This window comes from Salmo salar, chromosome 28, assembly GCF_965601325.2.
Source record: "Salmo salar chromosome 28, fSalSal1, whole genome shotgun sequence".
Classification (NCBI taxonomy): domain Eukaryota; kingdom Metazoa; phylum Chordata; class Actinopteri; order Salmoniformes; family Salmonidae; genus Salmo; species Salmo salar.
This window is the reverse complement of record NC_138318.1, coordinates 10,239,233-10,260,376: the sequence shown is the minus strand read 5'-3', so window position 1 is coordinate 10,260,376 and position 21,144 is coordinate 10,239,233. Positions and strand designations below refer to the sequence as shown.

Here is a 21,144-nt window from a genome sequence, read left to right as displayed (position 1 = left end):
TGTGTGTGTGTGTGTGTGTGTGTGTGTGTGTGTGTGTGTGTGTGTGTGTGTGTGTGTGTGTGTGTGTGTGTGTGTGTGTGTGTGTGAGATGGGGTGAATGGGCTTATGTGAGTATGAGGCAGTGATCCATGTCAACTCGAGAACAGCCAGGACACACACTCACTCACACACACTCACAGGACATGAAATATGGTCATGGAAGAGAGGCTAATTGCGGAACCAATGTCTATGGAACTTATGCAAATCAAATGTATGTCATATAATTGATTGTCCTTTTGCACGCCCATAGACTGAATGGTGACATTATCATTGAGTTATTGAGTGGTATGAACTCTTGTTATGTTTTATAATCAACTCAGAATATTAAGTTCTTTCTATGGCAGTATTTTAGACTCAAAATGGCTGATAACTCAGGATCATTAGAAAATCATAATCCATTTGAAGGTTTATATGCTTATAAAAAGCATTATGTTACATACTGCAGATGGAGATAAGAAAGTCGGCTAGTATTGTTCCTATGGCAACACCTTCTCCCTTTGAGAGTACCAGGATACCGTCATAGAGTCGTCTTCCGTGGTGAAAGGACACACACACGCACACACAGAGCTCAAGTCACGAAAACAACATCCAGACAAACCAAGCCCTCAGACAAAGGGAGGAGAGGAAGGGATGGATGGAGGGATGTAAAGGGATGGAGGGATAGAGTCTTTTGTTTCCAGCGTGAAGGAGACATAATTACCCAGAAGCCCTAAGAAGATTTCAGTCAATCACCGTGATGGAACTCCACACCTTCATACTCCTCTGTACATCTCTGTCTCTCACTCTCTCTTTTCCCTTGGCTCTTCTCTGTCTTCCCTCTGTACCTCACTCTTTTTCCTGTTCCCCCCTTGCCTCCTTCACTAACACCCCCCACCCCCCTCTTTCCTCTCTCGCTCTTCTCTCTTGCCTTTTCTCTAAAATGGCTGCCTTAGTAACCCTGGATTCTAGAAGAAGCATACAGTCCCACATCCATGAACGCACACACGCGCATTCAAACACACGCGCTCACTAACACACACACGCTCACAAACACACACGTACTGAGAGGTAGTGTGAGATGGGGTGTGACTTACTGGCGGTACAGTTAATCCTGATACAGTCTGGAGGGAGAGCAGAGCAGAGGGTTAACGCTGCACAAACACAGAATACCACGCGCTGGGGACAAACACACCAACACACGCTACACACCTTACTGAGAACACACACTCTCCCCACCTCCTGGGGGCAAGCTGGGAGGGGGTTACGGGCCAATCAGAGCAGAGGATATGGCGTTCTGCAATCTGCTCTGAGCAAATGGCATAACAGCACAGTGAATCCAGCAGATAAGATTAGTTGATCTCTGAATTGGCTTGCTCTGTAATTGGCTGAGGGAGAGTGAGAGGTTTCAGTATAACCGGTGTGTCATTGGCTACTCTGGTCAGAGTGATGGCCTCAGTGACCATGACATCCATAACATCAGGACACTGAGGTCAACGTGGCCCCATATTTCCATCACCTAGCAACAGAGTACCAAATCCCGCCCCTGGTGGAGCAGAGGCTCATGGGAGGTCAGAGGTCATGGTTCCCATAATACCTCAGTGTGTCGGGTGTCGTCAACCACAGCAGAGACGCAGATGCTACAGCCAGAGACCAACACACACCCCTGCATGTGTGTGTGTGTGATCTTAGGGGTGCAGTGGTCATCTGGGAGTAAGCAGGGAATGCAGCCTCGGACCGTGAGGACCAACCCTCTGTTCAACAACAGACAGACAGACAGACAGACAGACAGACAGACAGACAGACAGACAGACAGACAGACAGACAGACAGACAGACAGACAGACAGACAGACAGACAGACAGACAGACAGACAGACAGACAGACAGACAGACAGTACAGCACAATAGTGTGGATGTGAGTGTTTGTGTATGTGTAATATCAGATTTTGGTGTAAATGTATATGTGCACCCTGTTCTCAGATTGTGTGTGTACTTAGGTTGACAGTGTCTGTGTGCATCTAGGCTAACAATATGTGTGTATGTGTGTGTGCTTTGATTAAAAGTGTGTGTATGTGTATACGGAGGTTGACAGTATATGTGTGTGTGTACCTAGGTTGACAGTATATGTGTGTGTGTACCTAGGTTGACAGTCTATGTGTGTGTGTACCTAGGTTGACAGTATATGTGTGTGTGTACCTAGGTTGACAGTGTATGTGTGTGTGTACCTAGGTTGACAGTATATGTGTGTGTGTACCTAGGTTGACAGTGTATGTGTGTTTGTACCTAGGTTGACAGTGTATGTGTGTGTGTACCTAGGTTGACAGTATATGTGTGTGTGTACCTAGGTTGACAGTCTATGTGTGTGTGTACCTAGGTTGACAGTATATGTGTGTGTGTACCTAGGTTGACAGTGTATGTGTGTGTGTACCTAGGTTGACAGTATATGTGTGTGTGTACCTAGGTTGACAGTGTATGTGTGTTTGTACCTAGGTTGACAGTGTATGTGTGTGTGTACTTAGGTTGACAGTGTATGTGTGTGTGTACCTAGGTTGACAGTGTATGTGTGTTTGTACCTAGGTTGACAGTGTATGTGTGTGTGTACTTAGGTTGACAGTGTATGTGTGTGTGTACCTAGGTTGACAGTATATGTGTGTTTGTACCTAGGTTGACAGTGTATGTGTATGTGTACCTAGGTTGACAGTATATGTGTGTTTGTGTACCTAGGTTGACAGTATAAGTGTGTGTGTACCTAGGTTGACAGTATAAGTGTGTGTGTACCTAGGTTGACAGTATATGTGTGTGTGTGTACCTAGGTTGACAGTGTATGTGTGTTTGTACCTAGGTTGACAGTATATGTGTGTGTGTGTGTACCTAGGTTGACAGTATATGTGTGTTTGTGTACCTAGGTTGACAGTATATGTGTGTGTACCTAGGTTGACAGTATATGTGTGTTTGTGTACCTAGGTTGACAGTATAAGTGTGTGTGTACCTAGGTTGACAGTATATGTGTGTGTGTGTACCTAGGTTGACAGTATATGTGTGTTTGTACCTAGGTTGACAGTGAGACGGACACGGCCCCCATCCAGCTCCAGTCGGAGCGTGTCGGCTGAGTTCCGTGATGTTGTTGCCATGAGAACACCGTAGGCCCGCTGGGAGCGAAACCGTAGCGACACGTCCTCCGCCTCGGTGTGCATCGCTACAGGCAACTGGACCTTCATAAACTTACTACCATCATAGGACAGGATGGTCGCATCTAGAGAAGGGGGGGGGAGGAGGGAGGGAGGGAAGAAAGGAAGGAAGAAAGGAGGGAAGCAGAAGAAGACATGAATATCTGCCAGTGACAAGAAAAGACAAGTCCAGACCAGTCCAGACCAGTCCAGATGAGACCAAATCAAGCCAGTGTCTCCAGTTTGATTTAAATGCCAGAAAATAAATAAAATTGAAAGCTGCTTATTTTCCCGTGAGACGGCTGAGAGAGAGATGGTTCTATCCTTTTTCTCTGTTTCTACCTTTCTCTGATCCTTCGTTCATCTCTCTCTCACTCCTCTCTCTCTCTCCTCCTATCTCTGTTTCGGTGGAAGACCGTTGGAGGCGAAAACAAGAGAACAGGAAGAGAGAGGCCTCATGAATACTAATGAGCTCAGTGTGTGTTTGTGTGTGTATGAATGTGAATAAGGGAGTGAATTTCAGAGGGAACAGAGGAGTGTTCAGTAAAGCGAGGAAGGATAGAGCAAAGGAGAGATAGGGAGAAGGCGAGAGAGGAAGAGAGTGGAAGAGCGGGAGAAAAGCTTTTGGCTAAAATGCAAATGAATCGTCATTAACTGGAGGTTAGCCTGTTACATCACGATAACATAACTAACTAACACATACAAGTGCACATACACACACACCTGAGTAATTTCGAAACAGCTGACTAACTGAAACGCTAAAATGTCACTTCAGCAGAGCACCAGACTGAGGAGGGGGGTAGAAAGAGGGAGATGGAGAAGGAGGGATGATAATGAAGGCAGTATGTCTGAACATGTCCTTGTGACGACTGCTCTGGAATAAAACTGAAGAAACAAACAGATCTGAGAGAATATTGGGAACAAAGAGAGAGAGAGAGATGAGAGAGAGTGAGGGAGATGGAGAGAGAGCGAGAGGGATAGAGAGAAAGAAAGAGGTAGAACCGCAGGTAGGAGTAAACATGGCAAATCACTCTCTCCATCTGTTTCTCCATCTGTCCATCCTTTAATCCACTGAACCACCAGTTACTGAGTCTCTTTTTTTTTCTCTCTCTCTCTCTCTCTCTCTCTCTCTCTCTCTCTCTCTCTCTCTCTCTCTCTCTCTCTCTCTCTCTCTCTCTCTCTCTCTCTCTCTCTCTCTCTCTCTCTCTCTCTCTCTCTCTCTCTCTCTCTCAATTTAATCTCCCTATTATGGACAGATCTGAGATGTGTGTGTTTGTTAGACATTGGCAAGAAAATGAATTACCATGGTAACAGAATCAGCTGCTTCACCATGACAACATGCTCGCTCTCCTCCCTCTCTGACTCATCTTTCTTTTCTCCATCTGTCTCTCACTTCATCTTTCCCATAAGTCTCTAAGGGATTCACTTCATCCATCACTCACTCAATCTACCTTCTTCCATCTCTCTCGGTCTGTCTCTTTTTATATGTTTTATTGGTTCAGTATGGCTGTTCAGGGGAAGTAACTATACAGTAGACAATGCTTTAATAAACCAGAGACTAAATAACACCACCTCCTTCCCCCTCTCTCCATCCCTCTGTCTCTCCCCACCCGCTCACCTCTCTCACAGGCCCGTCCCAGGTATCCGGTCCCAGAGCAGTCACACACGTATCTGTTCCAGCCCTCCCTGCAGAGGTCAGAGGTTAGGGTTAAAGGTCAAGTGTCAAGTCAAGGGGCATGCCAGAGTAGATCAGACTACAGACTACATACACTGGAATTCCTCAATTCCCCCTTCACTAAAGCTTGTCCTAGGCGCCGTACTCGAGCTTGGTTAGCGACAGTCGTTATCCAATGGAGCGCTGCGATTGGTTGGCCAAAATTCTGGGGCGGGGGCTTAGCGAAGGGTCCTGTTGGTCGAGTTGGTCGAGCATGGCGCGTTCACCGCCAGGGTTGTTTTGATTTCCAGGACCACCCATACGTAAAATATATGCACACATGACTGTAAGTCGATATGGATAAAACCGTGTGCTAAATTAAATATATAAATTCAAGGTGCTTTATTGACAACGGGGCAGCAGGTAGCGGTTGGGCTAGTAAGCGAAAGGTCGCTGGTTCGAATACTTGAGCCAACAAGGCGAAAAATCTGTCGAGCAGGGTACATAACCCTAATTACCTTCATTTGCTCCAGCGGCGCATACTACCATGTAAAACAACACATTTCACTGCACCTCTCCGGTGTATGTGACTATAAAACATTTTTGTTATCATTTTTTTTCATACATTTTGTAAATATGTCTAGATAATGTCTTCTTTCTGCCTAAAACTTAGTTAAAAGTGCAGGTAGTCCTTTACAGTAGACAGTAGACTTGAGTAAGTGGCGGTGCAGTAGTACAGTAGTACCTGCAGGTGGCGCTGTGTTGGCAGGGGTTGGACAGACACTGTTTAGGAGGCTCTCTGGAGCAAGAGGGTTTAACCCCTACAGCCCTCTGAACTTCAGCCAGACGACGGATGTCCTTACTCTGACCGTCCACAAACAGGTCTCTCACGCAGCCCACATAGCCGTAGTTCAATAACGCTGTCCACACCTATAGAGAGGAGGAGAGACAGACAGATTACACACACACACACACACACACCCACACACACACACACACACACACACACACACACACACACACACACACCTCAGTAGGGAAGATGAGTCCTTGGCGATCCTCTGGTAATCCTCCTAGGTACAGAGTATCATCCAGGTCTAGAATCTCACTGTCCCCTGGAGCCGTGTACGCTGTACGCTGTGAGTTCACTGAGATAGTACCTACACACACACACACACACACACACACACACACACACACACACGCAGGTTAGGGTGAAGGGAGGTCAATGAGTAGGGTGCACTGACTGTAAGTTGAGAGTCTGGTAAATGGCTCAAATGTAAATGTTAAGAGACCTTTCCTCTCTGCCCCTCGCCACTTGCCAGACCGTCATTGTAAATAAAGAAGTTATCTTAATTTACTTGCCTTGTGTAATGGCAAATACCAAAAAGGTTATGATGCCACTTACTACCCAGCTAGCACATAACGTTCTGAGAACCATATGTTTCTTAGAGCTTGGTGAGAGCGTGGTTGTCCAATGATTATTTTGCATACAACCTTCCCACAACTTTCTGGGAACAGATGTAGACAAACAGTGAAATTCTTACTTATGGGTCCTTTTTCAACAATGCAGAGTTAACGATAATTGAAATAAAATAATAGAAATAGTGACACAAGGACTAAATACACAGTGAATAACGAATAACAATAATGAGTATTGCATTACATCCCAGTCGATGTGCAGGGGTACGGGGTAAATGAGGTTGCGATGTACATATAGGTAGGGTTAAAGTGACTAGGCACTTTAATGTTTCCTAAAAGTTCAAACATGGATACATTTAATTCAAAATGTTGGACTGGTTTGACATTGGGAATGTTCTCAAATAGTTCCGAGAACGTTAAGAAACAATTTTCTTTTGTGGGAATTTCAGTCCGTCAGCATAATGTTTCCTACAGGCTTCCTCGTGGTTCTATTAAATGTCACATTCTCAAATTGTTAAGAAAACATTCCATAAAAATCACAAGAAAATGTCAGAGAATTGTCCACAACTGATCTTAAAGAGTGCTTGTTTCCTTAGAAATGGGGTCTGTTTGAATAGAATAAAATGAAAAGCTTTGTATGCGTAAAAAACATGGCATGCTAGCTCCATCCTGGTGGCGCAATGGACTAATTCCATCTATAAAGAACAGAAGATTATTGGTTTGAATCTTACTGATGCCGTATCAAAATAAAAAATACATGTGTTTGCATGATTAATGCCTAAGGAAATGAATTTCCATGTGTCCTATCTGTGCTTGGAGTTAGCAGTTTTATTAAAAATCTTATTGAAACATTCAGTGAAAGCTTTAAGGAAGTTATTCAAAAACCTCCAACTAGCCTATAATTTCCATTCTCAGGGATTTAATAAAACCTCCCAGGAAAACTTTCAAGGAACCAGAGTAAAACATTCTCAGAACCTCCCTGCAACCTTAAAACGAATGTTCCCTGAACAGGCAAAATTTTCACTTCTGTTCTCAGAACGTTTAAAAAACGGATTTACAGGTCAGGAAACGTATGGATTCGTTCCCAGAACAAATCAGACATCAAAAACGTATGTTCACACAACACCCATGAAATGTGCTTGCTGGGTAGTGACCTGGGGATAATTCCAACACACAATCGAATAAAAGAGAGAAATCCAAGAATAAGTTCAGTCCATTTATTTTCCTTCTCATCTTCTGTCATTGTCATAAACAAAAAGAGTACAATACGGGTAAAAATGGTCTATGTTCCCAGGCAGACTAATTCCCACCCACACAATCACTTGGCAGCAAAATATAATCAATGAGGACAAATCAGGTGCTAAACAGGTACACTACATGAACATCTCATTCCAAAATCATGGGTATTAAAATGGAGTTGGTCCCCCCATTTGCTGCTATAACAGCCTCCACTCTTCTGGGAAGGCTTTCCACTAGATGTTGGAACATTGCTGCGGGGACCTGCTTCCATTCAGCCACAAGAGCATTAGTGAGGTCGGGCACTGATGTCGGACGATTAAACCTGGCTCGCAGTCGGCGTTCCAATTCATCCCAAAGGTGTTCGATGAGGTTGAGGTCAGGGCTCTGTGCAGGCCAGTCAAGTTATTCAACACCGATCTCGACAAACCATTGCTGTATGGACCTCACTTTGTGCACGGGGGCATTGTCATGCTGAAACAGGAAAGGGCCTTCCCTAAACTGTTGCCACAAGTTGGAAGCACAGATGCATCTAGAATGTCATTGTATGCTGTAGCGTTAAGATTTCCCTTCACTGGAACTAAGGGTCCTAGCCCGAATCATGAAAAACAGCCCCAGACCATTATTCCTTCTCCACCAAACTTTACAGTTGGCACTATGCATTGTGGCAGGTAGCGTTCTCCTGGCATCCGCCAAACACAGATTCGTCCGTCGGACTGCCAGATGGTGAAGCGTGATTCATCACTCCAGAGAACGCTTTTCCACTGCTCCAGAGTCCAATGGCGGCGAGCTTTACACCACTCCAGCCAACGCTTGGCATTGCGCATGGTGATCTTAGGCTTGTGTGCGGCTGCTAGGCCATGGAAACCCATTTCATAAAGCTCCCGAAGAACAGTAATTGTACTGATGTTGCTTCCAGAGGCAGTTTGGAACTCGGTAGTGAGTGTTGCAACCGAGGACAGAATTTTCTTAAGCGCTGCGCGCTTCAGCACTCGCCCGTCCCATTCTGTTAGCTTGTGCGGCCTACCACTTCGCAGTTGAGCCGCTGTTGCTCCTAGAAGTTTCCACGGGTGTGGCTGAAATAGCCCGAAACAACAAATTTTGAAGGGGTGTCCACATACTTTTCTATATATAGTGTAAGTATAGGTAGATATAGGGATGAAATAAATATAACACAAAACATTATAGATGGCACCTAGACCTGGTTACATAAAATAAATGAATCAGATACCTGAGCGCCCGTCCCTCTGGAAGTCGACATGGTACCACTCCCCATCATTGACCTTCCTGTCGATGGCCTTGGTCTTGGTGGTTCCTGAGCCCATGTCCAGCAGCAAGTACAGGTGACCATCCAGCATCTCGATGGCAAAGAAATCCACCTGCAACAGTAACGGCAACAATAGAAAAAAACAGTACAATATAAACATCAACACCAACAATAGTATAAACATCAATATGATATGAATGTGTGTGTGTCATTACCTTTACGGGGCGTTAGGTGCGAGGGTCGGTGTGTGGTTAATGTGTGTGTGTCCTTACCTTTAGGGTGGGGGGTGTGCGGGGGTCTTTGCGCTGCTGCTGCCGTGGTTTCCCGTGGCTGAAGAGCATCAGTCCGTTGGGTTCTGTCGTTCTGAAGTCAAAGGAGATTGATCCCGCCTTCTTGGCGCTCCACTTGCTTAATGCCACAAACGACTCTGGGGTGTCAAAGGTCACAGGATCGAGGGTCGCCACACTCTCACACTTAAACGCCACCATACCGCTCACCTGATGGATGGGGAAGTGCATTTAAAATGCAACACATTTTACATCAAATAGACGGAATAAAATCAAGTGAAACAGTGAGGAATAGAGCTGTGCAGCAATAGACTACTGAAGGGTTAGGATGTGATTTGAGACCAGTGAATAAGAAACTATGGTGTCTTACCTTCATCTTAGCATCTCCCTGCTTAGCCAGCCGAGACAGCTCCAACCGTACATCATTGTTCTTATACACCACCTAGAGGTCAGGGTTGAGGGGTCAGGGCAAGGGTCATGGGTAAGAAGTTAAGGGAAGAGAGCAATCAATAGTCTGGTATATCCCTCTCCTTGTCTCTTCTCCTTCAGTCACAATGTTCAGAGCTAGTTGGACAGAAGAAGCGAAACCTCAGGTAGCTCTGCCATGTTGCTTCCTCCAAACTTGCGTTGTCATACCAGTCTAGATAAAAGAGAGGAGACGAGGAGAGGAGACGAGGAGAGGAAGAACTTATGAGGTGCAGTGCAAGGCTTCAGTTCATTAGGGTTCAATATAGAACCGCTTTCTCTCTCCATCTTTGTCTCCAAGTGTGTGAGCAGCATTTTCATGGCTGCAATGTCACTCACACACACAAACGTTCTGCTTTCATACATCAGACCTTTGTCTGTGAACTGTGCAGAACTCAGCAAAACGCGTCACTGAAATAACCTTTTATGTGTGCGCGCGTGTGTGTGTGAGGGAGAGAAGGAATGTGTTTGTGTGTATATATGTGTGTGTATGTGCATGGGTTTGTGTGTTGGTGTGCATGAAATGTTGTACAGGGCTGATGATCAGTCATGCGAGTGTGTTCAGTCGTACATCTTAATTATTTCCCATGGATTAGCATATGATCACATTAGATATGTAAATGTGTCTCTGACAGCAGCCTGCCTACAACACCATCAGTTCCAATCAACCACACACACGCGTTATGTTCTTCTATCCTCGTGGGGACCTAAGATTTCCATTCCAAATCTTATTTTCCCTAACCCTAACCCTAACCTTAACTCCTAACCCTAACCGCTTACCCTTACCTTAACCCTAATTCTAACCAGAACCCTAACGCTAACCCTAAACCTAACCCCTGAGCTTAAATAACCTTTCTCCTCATGAGGATGTGGGAAATGTCCTCACAAGGGAGCATTTTCCTTGTTTTACTATCGTTGTGGTGAACTGTGGGGATTTTAGGTCCCCACTATAGAAGAACCCCCCCCCCCACATACACCCACGCTAATAACACTGATATCACTCTGTTGGCACATCATCTGTCAGTTTGTTTGTGAGTTTTTATGTGTCTGTTTATTTGTGTGTGCACATGCATTTTTGTGCATATGTCCGTGTTTATGTGTGTACGTGTGTGTGTGCTGTTGGCCCTTTTTTGGAGCAGAGCGGATGGATAGAGGGTCTCGGTGGCAGAGCTAATTAGCATGTTAGCGCTTAGCGCTGCATCTGCTCCCTCAGCAACACTCATCACTGATTCTCTCTGATGCTGCAACCTGCACGAGGGAGGATGGGTGTGTGTGCCTCTGCCAAATGTGTGTGTGTGTTTGTGTGTCGCAGCCAAATGTGTGTGTATCTCTCTGTCCCTTACTACTGTATACTGTATGAGACCATGAGTGTGTAGATAAGCCTGTAGGCCTAGCTCTGTATATGAATGATATTTGCATATGTAGATGTGTGTATTCATGTGTATGATGTGTACAAGTGTGTTAGTGTGTATGTGTGTGCTCCCCACCTCTTTGAGGCAGCCCATGAAGTTGTTGCTAACAGGAGATCCAGGGAGGTCGGCAGTACTGGGACTTCCTCCCACGTAGAAGAAGTCGTCTGAGCCCAACATGGTGTAGTCTTCCTGGGTGTAGCCCGTAGTGGTCAGAATGCCGTCCACAGAGATGGTCACCTACGCAACAAAGCACAGGGAAAGGACACGCTATACTCACACCAAATGCAGCGCTACGCGCTAGCCAGCCGAATTAGTCTGCCCCTTTCTGGCTTGGTAGGGTCTGGGGAGGTGGTCTGGTCTTGGCTATGGTTGGTTGGTCAGTGGATTGGTTGGTCAGTTGGATTGGATTGGTTGGTCAGTTGTTTGGGACTGGTCTGTGATTTCATTGGTCTAGCTGTGTTTGGTTTGTGTGATTTGATTGGTCTAACTGTGTTTATTCTGTGATGTCATTGGTTTAGCTGTGTTTGGACATGTTTCCTGTCTGTGTCATGAGGTGGTTTGGGCTCGTTAGAGTATTATGGAACCAATTCTGTTCTCAGGGCAGATCTGTCATGGAGGTAGAACAAATGCAAATCTGAGTCCAAGTCTGTGTCCTTTATACTCAAGCTGTAGTTGAGTTACAATTCCCTTGTTAGTGCTAGAGGCTGCGGTCCCAAAAACTTTCAAGATAAGTTTATCATTTTAAATATTTTGCTAATACTGTAGCTACCTAACATTTGCTGTTGTAGCTAAGATGTTGCACTGGATATACATGTAATGATAGGGAGGGACCTTACCTGACAAAGTCACAAGTCTTTGAGTCCGAGTCCAAGTTCAAGTCAACAATGGTCAAGTCCGAGTCAAGCTCCAAGTCATGGAAATCGTATAGTCCTGAACTCGATTATTACATAAAACTGCCCTAAAAGCATTTGACTAATTTGTGCTTGAAGTCCTTTGCCCTCAGGGCATCATGGACAAGATGCTATGCATATAAATTCTGCCCTGCGGGTGACCTTCACCCATACATTTATTTCCTCATGGCAATATGCATCTTAACAGTCAGTTCCAATATTTAGGTACATGCTAGCTATCTACGTTCATTATTTTGCCAACTATGGTATTAGCTTAGCATTGCTTGACCCCTAGTTAAAATTAGCTGACTAATAGACAATTTATACTTCTTGCGTGGAGCATTGCATGGAGGAAATGTGGAACTCCCCATTTCATCCACAGACAATGGTAGGTTGACGAATTGGGGGAAGTGTTTCTTGTAGATTCATTGCCTCAATTCTGTATTTCCACTCTGAAGAATGCAAAAAGCATGACTTCTCTGCTGTTCTGCCTAAATATCACCACGAGCACAAGGCAAGAGAGTAGGTGTTAGGCTTAAGCAATAACCCTTTATACCAAATACCCGGGTAATTTGAAATATCGACGGTACGATTTTCATACCGTTGGCGGTACCCCAGCCTTGCGGTGGCTGCGGGAGTGTGTGCTACACCGGTGCTTAAAACTATAAGTATACCTTTAAGAAAACTAAGATGTGTCAAATAAATTATGTTCAGCTCAGGTATCCAGCTTTGCATTTGGTTTGCTAACTTGCTAGCTAAGTGGCTAGATGTCAAGAACAAGCTTCTTGGTTCCAGCAGGAAATTCTAGCATTCCACTCCTTGCCATTGCCAAAGAGACTGGCCTTTCTGCAATTTTCAAATATGAACATTCTATCATTAATGAGCTCGAGGAGAATAGAGGAGTTGATCCTAATACTAATTGATAGCTCTCACAGCTATCCTCCAATCACAATGATTATCCAAATATTGGTCACTTTATTCTCCATGGAACATGTTGGTATACAGTAGCTAAGCAACCATTTTCTGTTTGTTCAGATGAAACTAGTCTGTCAAAAGTTGCTAGCTCAAGTCTAAATCCTCAAACTAAATATATAGGCTACTGAAATTCCAACCACAAAACCTATTTGCTTTGATTTTAAGCCTCAAAATACAACAACTTGCCTAGCTAACAGCTAAATGCTTGTTTTTGATTTTATTATCATTTTTATTTACATTTTTGAGGCTCGGCATGTTGTCATGGAAAATATTCATGTTATTTCAAACAACCAATGAGCAAATCCAGCTACATATTGAACGTTGAGATTGCCGAAAGGCCAGTATCTTTGGCAATGACATGGAGTGGCAAGGAGTGGAATGTTAGCTAAAAAGACTGGTACCCAGATTAGAGGCATTCAATCCCCTCCTGGATCAAGATCCCCGTTGCACTAAATTGTAAAAAAAAAAAAAGTGTGTATAGTGTGTGCACTTACGGTAATAGCAAATACTCCGATATGATACAGAAACTGAATGACGGTATGAAAATCTGGATACCACCCAACCCTAGTGGGTAGATTGAGCTCAACGGGATGGCGGAATTTGCCCCAAATCAATGTCCCCTATTGTGCATTAGGGAATCTAGTCACCCAATAAATGCTATTTTCAATCATTTTCAGGCTCCAGTTCAAGCAGTAATAAGATATGTGTCGAGTTTTAACTTCCTATGGCAACGTTGATGCTAAAGAAAAGCAGCACTCAGTCTTCTTTGTCAGTGAATCCACAACACCTCTTGACCTTTTTGCAACAACCAATTGTAATCGATCTGCCATGAGTACAACCAAATGATGGACATTGGTTCTATAAAACGCAAACAAGCTTGTTGTTGATTAGCAACAACGGCTAACCCACTGGGTAATTTAGAGTAACATGTGTACTGTAGCTAGCTCAGACTATAGCTAGCATTAGCATTAGTATCTAACCAGGATTACTGTGGCTATACGTAGCATTAGCATCAGTAGCTAACCAGGACTACCTTGACTATATAGCACTAGCATCAGTAACTAACAAGGATTACCCTGACTATATAGCACTAGTATCAGTAGCTAACAAGGATTACCCTGACTATATAGCATTAGCATCAGTAGCTAACCAGGTAAATCAGGCAAGTGTTAGTAAGGCCTCAACAGAGGCTCAGCAGCCACAGTCAGTTAGTGTGTTAGTTAGCGTGCAGCTGTTAGTGTGTTAGCTAGTAGTTAGTAGTCAGTTCCAGGTTAGTAGAATAGTAGTTTGTAGTGTGTTAGTAAATGGTGTCATTGCGGTTAGTTGTGTTGAGTTTAGTGATAAACAAGATGTTAGTAGTGATGATGGTGTTGGGGGTTACAGTGTGTGAGCGGGTAGGGGTGATGGGTTAGATTGTGGGTGCGTATGTGAGTGTGTGGAGTGGGGAGTTAGTCAGATCAGCAGGTCTGAATGATGTGACACACATACGGACTCACACACGGACACACAGAGCGTTAGATGGGTTAGTCATGTCATTCCACACACATGCAGCCTCCTCTCTCTGCATGCAGTCAACAGCAAGAGGAAGACAGGAACGAGAAAACAAATGACAACAGAAGAGCCTGGGCTCAGCAGCAGGATGGACAGCATACAGAGGAGGAATGGAGAGAGATTAGGATTTTAAAAAAAGGGGGGGGGGGGGGGTAGGCCTTTCTCTGTGTCTAATGGACCAATCAGAGAGGCACCATGAAGTTGTACCATGCATGGGGAGCGGCCAGTCGCGTGCAAGTGAGGGATGAGCCAATCAGGACACGCCTACATATCAACCACAGGGAGATGGGGTGAATGTTGGAAAAAGGTAAAAGGAAAGGTAGAAAAAAATTGTGTGGCTAGGAGGGGAGTGATAAGCGTAGAGTACCAACCGCTGTCATCCTGTTCTAGTATACTTTTAGTTGTTCTACGGCTCAGAAAAAGAAAATAGACAAACCCAAACTAAGAAACGATTAGAATGGTATCTACCGAACAATGGAGTTTGTTTACCATAGCGTGTCCAATGCCTGAGTGCTTTGTGGGAGACGGGGAGAAAGGAAAGCAAAAAGTGTGAACAGAACAACTTCCAGAAAAGAAAAGGTAGAAGGCCAGTGGAGGTTAGAGAGGAGTGGAGAAGGCAACAGGTTAGTAGTATGACACATTCCATGGATGGAGGTTAGTTAGTATTACTAGCAGGTTAGTAAGTACAGTTAGTAGTTAGTAGTTGGTACACACACACACAGGCAAACAGCAGAAGACTACAGTTAGCAGCACCATAGTACCCCCAGCCTTGACGCTAAAGACACACGCAAGTGCACACACACACACACACACACACACACACACACACACACACACACACACACACCCCCCCCCCCTCTTTCACTCTTTCTCTCTCTTGCTCTCACACACACACCCTTTTTCTCTCAGCCTGTCTTTCCCTCTCACCCTCTTTATCCCTTTCTCTTCCTCCCTTTCTCTATAACCCCCTCTACACCTTCCTTCCCACATCCCACTCCCCTGCTGTTGCCAGGTTACCTGTCTCAGGTTGCGCGTGACCTTGACATCGTGCCATGCGTTATCGTTAAACTTCCCGTTAACCGGCTCCACCAGGGCCTCGAAAGCCCCAGACCCCAGGTTGATGACCAGTGACACGGCTCCGTTCTTTAAGGCCAGGTTGACGTAGTCAGCCGACTTTCCTGTGTGGAGCATCAGGCCGTTCCTCTGCAGGGTCTTAAAGCTCAGGGTGATCTCATCGCTGGAGGACTGGATGGGGCTGGGAGACAGGTCATAGCAGAAATACTCTGACCCCTTAAATGTTGCTAAGTAGTCCTCACGGGCTGGAGGGGAGAGGTTGCGAGGGAGGGAGGGAGGGAGGGAAGGAAGGTAGGAAGGAAGGAAGGAAGGAAGGAAGGAAGGAAGGAAGGAAGGAAGGAAGGAAGGAAGGAAGGAAGGAAGGAAGGAAGGAAGGAAGGAAGGAAGGAAGGAAGGAAGGAAGGAAGGAAGGAAGGAAGGAAGGAAGGAAGGAAGGAAGGAAGGAAGGAAGGAAGGATTTGGAGAGAAGTGGGGAGAAAGAGAAACAGAAAACATTCCATGTTTGTTTTTAATGTGTAATAATATTTATAATATGATATCAAGAGCCCCATTTTGAATGTGTGAAGAGCAATGTTAGTGACAAACGGAAACCTAATAACCGGAGGCATTTCAATATCTAACTCTTTGGTTGCTCATCCAGTAGTCTGGAATGAGTTGACTGCATCGTTCATGAGTGAGTTGACATTGAACCATATGGATCTGTCGTGATACTTCACTTTCTGATGAATTCAACAGTCATTATGAATTCAACAGTCATTATGAATTCAACAGTCATTATGCATTAAACAGTCATTTGGCCTCCCGAGTGGCGCAGTGGTCTAAGCCACTGCATCACAGTGCTAGAGGCATCACTGCACTGTTCAATCCCAGGCTGTATCACAACCGGCCGTGATCGGGAGTCCCATAGGGCGGTACACAATTGGCCCAACGTCTTCCGGGTTAGGGGAGGGTTTGGCCGGGGTAGACCGTCATTGAAAATAAGAATTTGTTCTTAACAGACTTTCTTGGTTAAATAAAAAATGTAATAAATACAAAATTAAATCTGTCATCTTGTTAACAGAGGAATGCTGTGTAGTTTGAAGTGATGTGTTCTTAAGCACCTATCAGCAACTAGCCATGCCAGCCCAGTAGCGCAAACAGCCAGAACAGCCAACCACAGCTCAGACAGCTTCAAGCCAATATAGCTACTTACCATGTCCACCTTTAATGACCCTCAAGGACACTGGACTATCTCATTGTATATCACACACATACACACGCATGCAGGTAGACACACATCCCACACACATGCACACACAACCACACACAGACACACCGGAAAGAGATGAGTGAGGCAACATTATCTATCTTTCTTTCACACCAATTCCCCTCTCCGAGTCATCCTTCCCCGCTTCCTCTATCACTCTCTCTGTTATCTCTCACACCTCCCTCCTCTCCCGTCCTCCTTCCAGCAGTATCTAAGGCAACCCCCTGAGCCTCTGGCACTGGCAGCATCCTCTACACGTCACTACTGACTACAATAGAATGTAACGATCTACAATGTAATACAATACAATACAATGGAGCGATAAGAATATAATTGAACATTCTTATATAGAATATCATTTAACATTCTTATATAGAATATCATTTTGCATAATAGAATCAATTGTATGCCAGTATGTGTGCCAGGATATAAATGGGAACAGAAATGTCTTTGCCAGCATGTCATCATGGGTGTGACCGTGTCCCTCCCAGTGTGTGTGTGTGTGTGTGTGTGTGTGTGTGTGTGTGTGTGTGTGTGTGTGTGTGTGTGTGTGTGTGTGTGTGTGTGTGGTGTGTGTGCGGTGTGTGTGTGTGCGTGTGTAAATATTGGTGTATTTGAGTCAGGAAAGCTATTACCAACTCAGAGCCTGCAGCGAGTCTTTACCGTGGAGGGAGAGCGAGCAGGAAACACACGGACGCACACACAAATGACAGGGCTGAGTGTGAGAGGAGACAATTTCTCACAATGAAGAAAACACAGACCCTTTCACCACCATTCTAGATCTAATTTACAGTCATGCCATTCGATTTCAGGTAACCATTCTGCCATTTTGGCTCTTATTTACAGTCATGTCATTAGATCAGACAGCAGGACATAAAACATCTCTACATCGATCTGTGGGCCAGTTCACTATTCTATCACACACGTACACACACATACACACACACACACACACACACACACCCACTGCAGCTGATGTAGTGGCTCTTTTCTCTCCTTCTCAGCCTCTCACATAGTCATTTGCCATTTCCATGGTAACCCTGTGCAATAGGGCTACAGCTGTGTGTGTGTGTGTGTGTGTGTGTGTGTGTGTGTGTGTGTGTGTGTGTGTGTGTGTGTGTGTGTGTGTGTGTGTGTGTGTGTGTGTGTGTGTGTGTGTGTGTGTGTGTGTGTGTGTCTGTGTGTGTGTGTGTGTGTGTGTGTGTGTGTGTGTATGTGCGTGCGTGCGTGTGTTTGTGAGAGAGGGTGATTGAGTGAACAGTACATTATCAGGGACAGCTGTACTGAATCAAAATGGCGGATAGAGAAACAGCAGGCTGACAACACTACCTGAGAGAGCAAGAGAGAGAGAGAGACATATGCTGGTGTATCTAAATCCACAGTAGTGGTCCTGTAGTCGTGGAGATAACACGCTGCATCTCATTTCAGCTAACCATGCACTTATTCTATCAGCTCCTTCCAGCCTGCACACAGACATGAATGGGTACACATACTGCATATACACACAAGTCTACACGTCGTACATACACCATGTGTACATACTAGCACACGCATATGTTGAGACACTCGCCCACACATACAAATGGATGTCCAGCTCTAGAATGTATGCTAATCACAGGAGGCTAGTGAGGGGAGGACGGCTCATAACAATGACTGAATGGAATGGTATCAAACACAAGGAAACCATGTGTTCGATACCATTCCATTTATTCCATTCCAGCCATTACAATGAGCCTGTCCTCCCCAATTAATGTGCCACAAGCCGCCTGTGATGCTAATGTATGCTAATACATGCAGACTCCAGATATTAACCTTCAGTCTGGTACATACAGCCAAGTTACACCCTAAACCCTTTACACTTATATCCTATCCCCTTAACACGTACACCATAGGGCCTAGTTGCCTGACGATTCACCCTGAATTTATTTCCACTGCTCTATCGACAGCTACATACATTCAGTCTGAAACGGCCATCCTAGAAGTCGTTTGTTTGACTTCAAAGTGAGGGGCATTGTGTAAAACAAAGTCATCAGCGATTGGATGGTCTCTAATAAATGTAACTAATCAGAGTATCAAGGTTGGTGGCATCATCATGAAGGCAGGCCCAACCCATCGGTTTCTGGGACCAATCAGAATGGTGAGACTGTGTTCACATTCTAGAAACCGTTAGAGAGGGCGGCAAATCCAGACTCATCGTGGAGACGAAACATCAGTTAGCCGGAGCGATGTGGATGGGTAGCCAGGCAAATCGCCTCTTGAAAAAAATATATACACATTACCGGTCAAAAGTTTTAAAACACCTACTCATTCAAGAATTTTTCTTTATTTTGACTATTTTCTACATTGTACAATAATAGTGAAGACATCAAAACTATGAAATAACACACATGGAATCATGTAGTAACCAAAAAATGTAAATATATTTTATATTTGAGATTCTTCAAATAGCCACCCTTTGCCTTAATAACAGCTTTGCACACACTTGGCATTCTATCAACCAGCTTCATGAGGTAGTCACCTGGAATTCATTTCAATTAACAGGTGTGCCTAATTAAAAGTTAATTTGTGGAATTTCTTTCCTTCTTAATGCATTTCAGCCAATCAGTTGTGTTGTGACAAGGTAGGGGTGGTATACAGAAGATACCCTATTTGGTAAAAGACCAAGTCCATATTATGGCAAGAACAGCTCAAACAAGCAAAGAGAAACGACAGTCCATCATTATTTTAAGACATAAAGGTCAGTCAATACAGAAAATATCAAGAACTTTGAAAGTTTCTTCAAGTGCAGTCGCAAAAACCATCAAGCGCTATGATGAAACTGGCTCTCATGAGGACTGCCACAGGAATGGAAGGCCCAGAGTTACCTCTGCTGCAGAGGATAAGTTCATTAGAGTTACCAGCCTCAGAAATTGCAGCCCAAATAAATGCTTCACAGAGTTCAAGTAATAGACATATCAACATCAACTGTTCAGAGGAGACTGTGTGAATCAGGCCTTTATGGTCGAATTTCTGCAAAGAAACCACTACTAGAGGACACCAACAAGAATAAGAGACTTGCTTGGGCCAAGAAATATGAGCAATGGACATGAGACCGGTGGAAATTTGTTCTTTGGTCTGGAGTCCAAAATTGGAGATTTTTGGTTCCAACCGCCGTGTCTTTGTGAGATGCTGTGTGGGCGAACAGATGATCTCTGCATGTGTATTTCCCACCGTAAAGTATGGAGGAGGAGGAGGTGTTATGGTGTGTGTGTACTTTGCTGGTAACACTGTCTGTGGTTTATTTAGAATGCAATGCACATTTAAACAGCATGGCTACCACAGCATTCTGCAGCGATACGTCATCCCATCTGGTTTGGGCTTAGTGAGACTATCATTTGTTTTTCAACAGGACAATGACCCAACACACCCCCAGGCTGTGTAAGGGCTATTTGACCAAGAAGGAGAGTGATGGAGTGCTGCATCAGATGACCTGGCCTCCACAATCCCCCGACCTCAACCAAATTGAGATGGTTTGGGATGAGTCAGACCGCAGAGTGAACGAAAAGCAGCCAACAAGTGCTCAGCATATGTGGGAACTCCTTCAAGACTGTTGGAAAAGCATTCCAGGTGAAGCTGGTTGAGAGAATGCTAAGAGTGTGCAAAGCTGTCATTAAGGCAAAGGGTGGCTATTTGAAGAATCTCAAATATATTTTGATTTGTTTAACACTTTTTTGGTTACTACATGATTCCATATGTTTTATTTCATAGTTTTGATGTCTTCACTATTATTCTACAATGTAGAAAATAGTAAAAATAAAGAAACACCCTTGAATGAGTAGGTGTTCTAAAACTTTTGACTGGTAGTGTATATATATTATTGTCACATACACCGGATAGGTGCAGTGAAATGTGTTGTTTTACAGGGTCAGCCATAGTAGTACGGCGTCCCTGGAGCAAATTAGAGTTAAGTGCCTTGCTCAAGGGCACATCAAAAGATGTTTCACCTTGTCGGCTCGGTTATTCAAACCAGCAACCTTTCGGTTACTAGCCCAACGCTCTAACCGCTAGGCTACCTCCCACCCTGAAACTAAAACCCTTAAAATATATAGTGCACACTAGCTTCTAGCACTATTTAACACCTACAGACTGGTCTATGTCACCTATAGCCTTGTTTCTTTTTACCCCTAGTCTCAAACCCCCCCACCTCTCTCTCTCTCTCTCTCTCTCTCTCTCTCTCTCTGTTGCCATGACAATCTCTCCAGTTAGAGCCCAGTGTTTTGTCTTAAGCTGGATAAGATCAGTTTTATCCCAAGACTCACACACACACGCAGACACACACACACACACACACACACACACACACACACACACACACACACACACACACACACACACCCCTTAACGCAGGTCATTAAGAAATGATGATAAAGTCAGAAACCGCTTCGGAATGGGCATCAATAACAGAATGAGTTTATAATTAATGGTCTGGCTACTTCAGCTGGC

At 44.5% G+C, this 21,144-nt stretch overlaps 1 protein-coding gene across 21 annotated transcripts in view; it reads right to left on the bottom strand.

Annotated features, from left to right (window-relative positions):
* LOC106589402 (neurexin-1a) overlaps positions 1-21,144 on the bottom strand; it is a 95,568-nt gene that overhangs the window by 59,791 nt on the left and 14,633 nt on the right. For 12 of the 21 annotated variants that reach the window (XM_082970448.1, XM_082970436.1, XM_082970447.1 and 9 more), the window contains 11 exons: positions 15,360-15,661; positions 14,832-14,855; positions 11,002-11,163; positions 9,420-9,491; positions 9,035-9,259; positions 8,727-8,874; positions 5,867-5,997; positions 5,583-5,767; positions 4,802-4,869; positions 3,066-3,269; positions 1,113-1,139 (listed from right to left, as the gene is read on the bottom strand). In XM_082970448.1, coding sequence (XP_082826574.1) covers positions 1,113-1,139; positions 3,066-3,269; positions 4,802-4,869; positions 5,583-5,767; positions 5,867-5,997; positions 8,727-8,874; positions 9,035-9,259; positions 9,420-9,491; positions 11,002-11,163; positions 14,832-14,855; positions 15,360-15,661 — 1,548 coding nt within the window. The remainder of the gene's footprint in view (positions 1-1,112; positions 1,140-3,065; positions 3,270-4,801; positions 4,870-5,582; positions 5,768-5,866; positions 5,998-8,726; positions 8,875-9,034; positions 9,260-9,419; positions 9,492-11,001; positions 11,164-14,831; positions 14,856-15,359; positions 15,662-21,144) is intronic. The other 9 variants (XM_082970441.1, XM_082970451.1, XM_082970452.1 and 6 more) reach the window with 3 other exon arrangements.